The sequence below is a fragment of the Jatropha curcas genome, chromosome 5 (genome assembly GCF_041381405.1).
Source record: "Jatropha curcas cultivar XTBG-Jc1 chromosome 5, XTBG_Jcur_1.0, whole genome shotgun sequence".
Lineage (NCBI taxonomy): Eukaryota > Viridiplantae > Streptophyta > Magnoliopsida > Malpighiales > Euphorbiaceae > Jatropha > Jatropha curcas.
Genome location: NC_143155.1, coordinates 1,677,475 through 1,684,692, shown reverse-complemented (window position 1 = coordinate 1,684,692; position 7,218 = coordinate 1,677,475). Strand labels below are relative to the sequence as shown.

At 32.3% G+C, this 7,218-nt stretch overlaps 1 protein-coding gene across 1 annotated transcript; it reads left to right on the top strand.

The window, feature by feature from the left end:
* Window positions 1-2,581: 2,581 nt before the first annotated feature.
* Window positions 2,582-6,955, top strand: LOC105629959 (oxysterol-binding protein-related protein 3C). Its single transcript, XM_012211626.4, has 10 exons — window positions 2,582-2,961; window positions 3,178-3,271; window positions 3,624-3,740; window positions 3,822-3,894; window positions 3,978-4,096; window positions 4,355-4,476; window positions 5,214-5,390; window positions 5,886-6,030; window positions 6,235-6,413; window positions 6,528-6,955. Exons 1-10 carry the CDS (start codon window positions 2,864-2,866, stop codon window positions 6,772-6,774), a joined length of 1,371 nt encoding a protein of 456 aa, XP_012067016.2. The 5' UTR covers window positions 2,582-2,863; the 3' UTR covers window positions 6,775-6,955.
* Window positions 6,956-7,218: the final 263 nt, after the last annotated feature.

Below are 7,218 nucleotides of genomic sequence, written 5' to 3'. Positions count from 1 at the left end.
TTATGACTATATATATAAAGTGTTGTTGTGTTATGATGATTAGTTGGAGATATTGAAAGTTTGAAGTTTTATTGGGAGTGCTTTATATTCATATTTAGCATACAGGATGATATCAGCATGACAAGACATAAGTTCAACCAGATTGTAGCGTTTCGGCTCGGTTCATTCGGGTTAACGAGTGGACCGGGAAGGGATGTTACACTCCAACTTTGGCATGACCATGGTTTGACCACAAACTGAAACTGAGCCGATTAAATCGGTACTAAACTATAGTCAACGGATTTCGGTTTTAAATCACAAATGAAATTGTGTATTATGGTTCAGTTTCGATTTTTTATTTTTTCGAACCTTTGGTTTAAAACTGGGGATTCCGGTTTGAAACCGTGGAAATAATAAGTTCAAAGAAAGTTCCAATATTATTTTTTATTTTATTATAATTTTTAAAATAAATTTTACCACCTTTTATTAAATTTGTTAACTCTTTTTCAATACTACTATTTATTATTATTATTATTATTTATTAAAGCTACAAAACTAAAAAAAAAAAAGAAAAAAAAAGACCATTTAATTTTGATTCCAAACCAGTGGTTTCAAAATCGCTTTAAAAACTACTTAAAAACGTTTTGTTCCTGATTCTATCATTTTTATAACCAGAACTATTGGAAATTGTGGCTGTACCTACTCCAACTCTATGTTATGGTATGTTCTTGTTTTGATATGTTTTAAATGTGATTCTTGCTGTGGAATTGAGAGAAGAAATCCAGCCAAGTATATAAAGCAATTTGGCTGGAACAAATCTTCTGTTGCTTGACAGAGAAAATAGAAAAGCAATGTTAGATATTTATTTAAGGTTAGATATTAAGTTAATTAGTGTTATAAAAAATATTTCTTTTTGGTTTTAATCATCTAGTATCCGAAGCCTATTTGTCCAATTAATTTGAATTCGCGTCGGATATGCCTATAAAGAGGGGCAAAAACGCTCTCTCCTAAGTGTTACAAAAATTTCTTACTCTATTGTTCTAAGAATTAGTTTCTTGCTCTTCTTCTTCTTCTTTTTTTTTTTTTTTTGGTCTTCCACTTATATACATAAAGAAATTAGTATTCCAAAAAATTTATTACTCTAAAAATAACGTTACTTTTCTACTTTCTCTCTCTCAAAATATAAGTTGTTTAAGATTTTTGCATAAGGATTAAGGAAGCAATGAATTATCTTAGATTATAACAAACTCAAGGGTAATTTGACCAAATTATTATTTATCTCAAAATCAATAGTTGTTTATGATTTTTTTTTTTTTTGTTAAATGAAGAGCTAAGCTCTAAAAATTACATGCATAATCCGGGATATGCTATACCGTACAAATCATGATTAAGCCACCAGTCCATGCCTAATGGAAGATCCATAAGCACATAGGTTCCAAGAGAAAAATTCCTAGCTAATTTAGAGAGAAAATCTACACTGAAATTAGCCTCTCTATATACATGAAAAATGTCACAAATCCAGTCATCTTGCATTAGATTTTAATAGGTAAGATAAGATGATATAAACCTCCACTTAAGTCCATTTTGCTTTGGATAAGCTGAACCACTGTAGCATTGTCACATTCTACTTTGATATCAGTGATACCCAGTTGTTTAGCGATCTTGAGCCCTTAATGGATAGCCCAAAGTTCTGTTGCCGGCACATTGGAAAAATATTATTCATCACCCGTGAAATACACAAAACGAGCTATATTTGGGATAAAGTAATAAATAAAAAATGATTTATATTTTGAGACAGAGGAAGTACCATTCCATAATACTTGTCACATTTGAAAATTTGGTTTATTCCAAAATATTCATCACATTTGTGGTTTCAAGGAGTAATAAATATTTTTTTCATATTTACCTTTTGTATATAACTAATAATTATTACTTCATTTAATGATTATCTTAGAAAATTATTATTAAATTAAGGGTAACATAGTCAATTTACTCAAAAATTTATTGTAATTAAGACAAATTTAATAATTTTCTTAAAAAAACGTGAAATTTCAAATGTGACAAATATTATGATATAGAGTTAATAAAATTTTATACAAGGTATATCATTTTTATAATGAATAATTTGACCTTTTTGGAATAAATGAATTCTATAAAATTTTGTGAATTTTATTTATAAAATCTAAATTTTTATATTTAGTATAAAAATGAAAAGAATAAATTCTATAAATTCAATTTTATGGATTTGACTATTACACCAAATTTTACCAAAAAATGTGAAAAATTTAAATAAATTTCATAAATTTAAACAATACAAAATTCTATGACAAAACTATTCCTACTTTTTACTTTCTTAAATTATTTTTCTAAGAATATTTTAAGAAATAAAATCAAAAATTTTCAATTTGAAATAAAAAAATCATTTATAAAAGAAAAAGTCATTTATAAATTTAAATTTTGAATTCTTTTGTACGAAAGGAAGCGTAAAATTTGACTTGTTTTTCCTATGGGGTTTGAAAATAAAATTGTAGAAGGAATTATTTTCCTACATGAACTTTAAATAGAAGAAGCTTAGTTGAAAGTTGAATCAAACAAGACAAGTGCATATCCAAAACCGCCAACCAAGTTCGATTTTTCGTTTCCAGTCCTTTTCCTTTTCAAAATCTGAGATCCTTCCCCTATCATTTCACACTTCTATTCCTTGGTCCAAATCGACGACTTCCCTTTCTTTCTTTCTCTCTCTCTCTCTCTCTCAAATTGCTGCGATTTAAAGAGCCGTCCTTTGCCTCTTTGATCGCTGGGCAACAATTTGAGTTGAAAATTGAATTCAGAATCAACAAAACAGAGCTTTGATTTTTATAGAAAGAGAGAGAGAGAGAGAGAGATGGGTACTCCCGATAAGAATGAAAATAAAGGGTTTTTCGCTGCCATGACCTCTGGCTTGTCCATGTTTGGCAACGCTATGCACAGATCTGTTAACGGGTAATTGGAGTTTTTCTTTAATTGTTATGGAAACCCAATTCGAGAGCTTTCTTTGTCTGCGATCTGTTAATTTAAAGTTATTTCTTGTTGTGGAGTTGCATGATTAATACCCATATAATTAGAGCTTTCAAGTTTTTGAATTTAGCATATGGTTTTGTACTTTTTTTCCTTTGCTTGATGAGTATACTATATTTTTTTTCTTCTTCATGTGTACAGAATGCTTGGTTATGAAGGAGTAGAAGTCATAAATCCAGAAGGTGGCAAAGATGATGCAGAGGAGGAAGCTCAGAGAGGAAGATGGAAGGAAGAGGTGTGCTTATACCCTTAAAATTTAAAGTTCTCCTGTTGTCTGCTTTGGTTTATGTGCATAAGTGGATATTCATAGTCCTCTCATATGCCATCTTTAAGTGAATTTATTCTCTTTGTTAGTGTTGAGTTTCAAACAAATTACGATTTTTTTTTTTTTTTTTTTTTTTGGAGACAACTTTGTTATCTGGTATTCTGGAGAGACTCATTGCTACACTATTTCACTTTAGCTTTTGCTGAGTCCCTCTTTTTCTCTTTTACTTTCCCCTCTGCTATTAATTCTTTGATGGTTTATGCTTGCTCAATTGCAAAATGATGTTGGTATGTGGTTTTGAGCTTTTATTTTTTCTATGTAGGAACGAGATAGCTACTGGAAAATGATGCAGAAATATATAGGCTCTGATGTTACATCTATGGTGACGCTTCCTGTCCTTATTTTTGAGCCAATGACCATGCTTCAAAAAATGGCTGAGGTATGTGCTGCTTCTCTTTGTTTGATATTTTATGACTTAATATAATCAGAATTGCTTTCTAAACTGGCACTTTTGTTGCAGTTGATGGAATATTCGTACTTGTTGGATCAAGCAGATGAATGTCAGGATCCTTACCTGCGCATGGTGTATGCCAGTGAGTAATGAACTTTTGCATTACATTTTTGTGGGCCAGATGCTCATTCGATTAAGGAACTAAATTTATGTTACCTGGTGCAGCATCATGGGCTATTTCTGTCTACTATGCCTACCAACGAACATGGAAACCATTTAATCCCATTCTTGGAGAGACTTATGAAATGGTTAATCATGATGGGATTACATTTATTTCAGAGCAGGTAAGTCTTCAACTATATCCGTTTTCTTGAAGTAAACCCAGCTTCATTTATATACTTGTTCCCTTTTCTTGCTTGTACAACAAATGCAAAAGCTCTTCCTTTCTCCTTTCCCTTTCATGCCATCAAAAGTTATCTGGTGTCTGGCTATATTTGATCTGCATCTGGAGCTTGCTTGTCGAAAGTTTCTTTCATTTGGTTTTGTTTTCTATTTTATATTGCTTGTATTATGACACAAATTTCACTGTATGGTTTTGTCAGGTGAGCCATCATCCCCCAATGAGTGCTGGCCATGCTGAAAATGAGCATTTTACCTATGATATAACATCGAAGTTGAAAACTAAATTTCTGGGGAACTCTCTTGATATTTATCCAGTTGGAAGGTAATACCGAGATTGCCATGGTCCTTTTTTCTTTGTTTTCTTTATTTTATTTTGTCTTCAATTTTTAGGACTCCGTATCTTGTAATCTCTGGTTGCTTTAAAAGTCAATGGAGAATCTACATATAAGAGGCTTTTTTTTTTTTTCCAAACCCTTTTTCCTTTTCCGTTGATCTATAGAACTTTCTCCAATTGCAGACGATAGCCTTTTGTGAGAGTTTGTGAGTCTATTCTTAATGGTTTGAATTATTTCTTTTTACCTTACTCATCTTTCCCCACATGTTCTCTTAACTCCCAAACAAGGTAAGCGCACGTAATCGTCTTGATGTGGAGATTCGTCTTGGATTCCGCTTTCACTAATAGACAGATGGAATACTGAAGAAACGTTCTTAACTATCGACATTCCTTTCCCATTTTCCACCCACCATTTTCTTTCCCTCCATTTCCTTTTTCTTGTCTTTTTTTTCCAAATTTAGTTTAAGTACAACCTTTCAGTAAAGTAAGAGACATTTGTATTTGTTGGTTGTCATCGAAATCTACAGTAGATTTAAAAGCCTCTCTTTATTCATTTTTTTCCTTACTATTTGGAAATGATATTTGTTGATTATAACTAGGGAATTATTGTAGTTGATAACATTTTTCTTTATTTAGCAATTTTTAATATCGCTTTATGTCAAGGTAAATTACAATTTGAGCTTCTTAAATAGTTTGTAAATTGAGATTTGTTAACTTCTTTGCAGAACACGTGTGACACTTAAAAGGGACGGCGTGGTTTTAGATCTAGTGCCCCCACCCACAAAGGCTAACAATCTAATATTTGGACGGACATGGGTTGATACACTTGGGGAGATGATAATGACAAATTTGACTACTGGAGATAAAGTTGTTCTATATTTCCAACCTTGTGGCTGGTTTGGGTATTTAACCTATTTCTCTCTCTTTCTAATTTATGGTTCCATTCCTCAACCTTAGCTCCCCTATTTAAAATATGGGAAGTTGATGCACATATAATTTAAGCTTTGGCATAATTGCCTGCAATATTCTTAAAAATTCTTAGTCCTGGATGGCTTGAGATTTAATTTTTGACTATTCATGTTAGAGTCATTTAGACTTTACATGCACAATCGGCTACTCTCTCTCTCGAATATGTGTAATGTGAAGTTGAAAATGCCTGTTTAAAATTGATGTATCCAATCTCTTTTATTATTATTATTATTATTATTTTTATTTTTATTTTTATTTTTTTTTTTTTTGGGGGGGGGGGGGTTGGGGGAGGGGTTCTGTAGAGTTCCACATCCTCAAAATACGTCTCTACATAGATGACAGCCATCATTGCATTTGACTTTTGCTTAATCTATACTTGCCTTCCAATCTGCTGATGGAGACTGAAAGACAATTATGCTTGATTGCAGTGCTGGTCGCTACGAAGTGGATGGATACGTTTATAATTCTGCTGAAGAACCCAAATTATTGATGACAGGAAAATGGAATGAGTCAATGAGCTATCAACCATGTGATATGGAAGGAGAACCTCTTCCGGGCTCAGAATTGAAGGAGGTAACAACTGTTACTAAATGATACTGCTTTATTTCGCTTTCATTTGATTTAAAACACAGTAAACAATTATTGTAACTTGTCAGGCTTTGTGATGCAAGTTTTGCATTTGGCATCTTGGTATTGTCCTTTTTTTATATGTACATTAATTCCAAAAATTTCCAAAGAACAACTACTAATTTTCAGTTTTTAATTTTTGTGCTGCAGGTGTGGCATGTTGCTGATGTGCCCAAAAATGATAAATTTCAGTATACATATTTTGCACATAAACTAAACAGCTATGACACAGCTCCTAAGAAGTTGTTACCATCTGATTCTCGTTTGCGTCCTGATAGATCAGCACTTGAGAAGGGTGATCTATCAAAAGCTGGTGCCGAAAAGAGCAGGTTTCTCTCTCAACCACATTTTATCATTTTTTTGGTTAATGCAAGATCAATATGTTTTTTCTGACTTTAAGCCTTATTAAAAGCCTTACCCCAACATTTTCTTAATCCTTTCAGTTTGGAGGAAAGGCAGAGAGCCGAAAAAAGAGAACGAGAGGCCAAAAACCATAAATTTATACCAAGATGGTTTGATATGACCGAAGAGGTCACACCTACACCATGGGGTGACCTTGAAATCTACCAGTACAATGGAAAATACAGCGAACATAGGGCTGCGGTGGAAAGCTCCGACAGCATAGAAGAGGTTGATTCAAAATCAATTGAATTCAACCCATGGCAGTTTGGTAATTTGTCTGCAGAATGATACAGGTCTTGTGTTCATATTTGGTTTGGCTATGCAGTTGGTTGACTCCTTGGAATGGTGTGGAATCTAGCTGTTGTTTGTTGGCATTTGTACATTGTGATCTCAATTGGGTTTGAGAAGTTATACTCCTTAGCCTGTCAAGAAGCCATTATTATATTATCTTATTGGTTTCTTTCTCTTATTCCATTTTTTCTTATATTTCTTATAAGCCTTACCTCTTTACTATTCTATTTCTGTTTCTGAATGTTCTGGTCTCTGTTTTTTTAGCAAGTCTTGTCTGGTTATTAGAATTTTAACTTTCCTGTGTAAAATTACTTTTCTAGGAAACTATTATATAATAGTTAAATTATCATGTTTGGAATGATAATAAAGAATTTTCAGAGATGTGGCATAATTGGGAGAATAAATGTTATTATATAATTAAAAATATCTTTTCTTTATGGA

What these genes read in the sequence shown, in the direction of transcription:
- LOC105629959 (XM_012211626.4), top strand. Translation starts at nt 2,864, where the DNA reads ATGGGTACTCCCGATAAGAATGAAAATAAAGGGTTTTTCGCTGCCATG. An exon ending in TTACATTTATTTCAGAGCAG is followed by an intron (nt 4,097 to 4,354) that starts GTAAGTCTTCAA and finishes TGGTTTTGTCAG; the next exon opens with GTGAGCCATCATCCCCCAAT. An exon ending in GCTGGTGCCGAAAAGAGCAG is followed by an intron (nt 6,414 to 6,527) that starts GTTTCTCTCTCA and finishes TAATCCTTTCAG; the next exon opens with TTTGGAGGAAAGGCAGAGAG.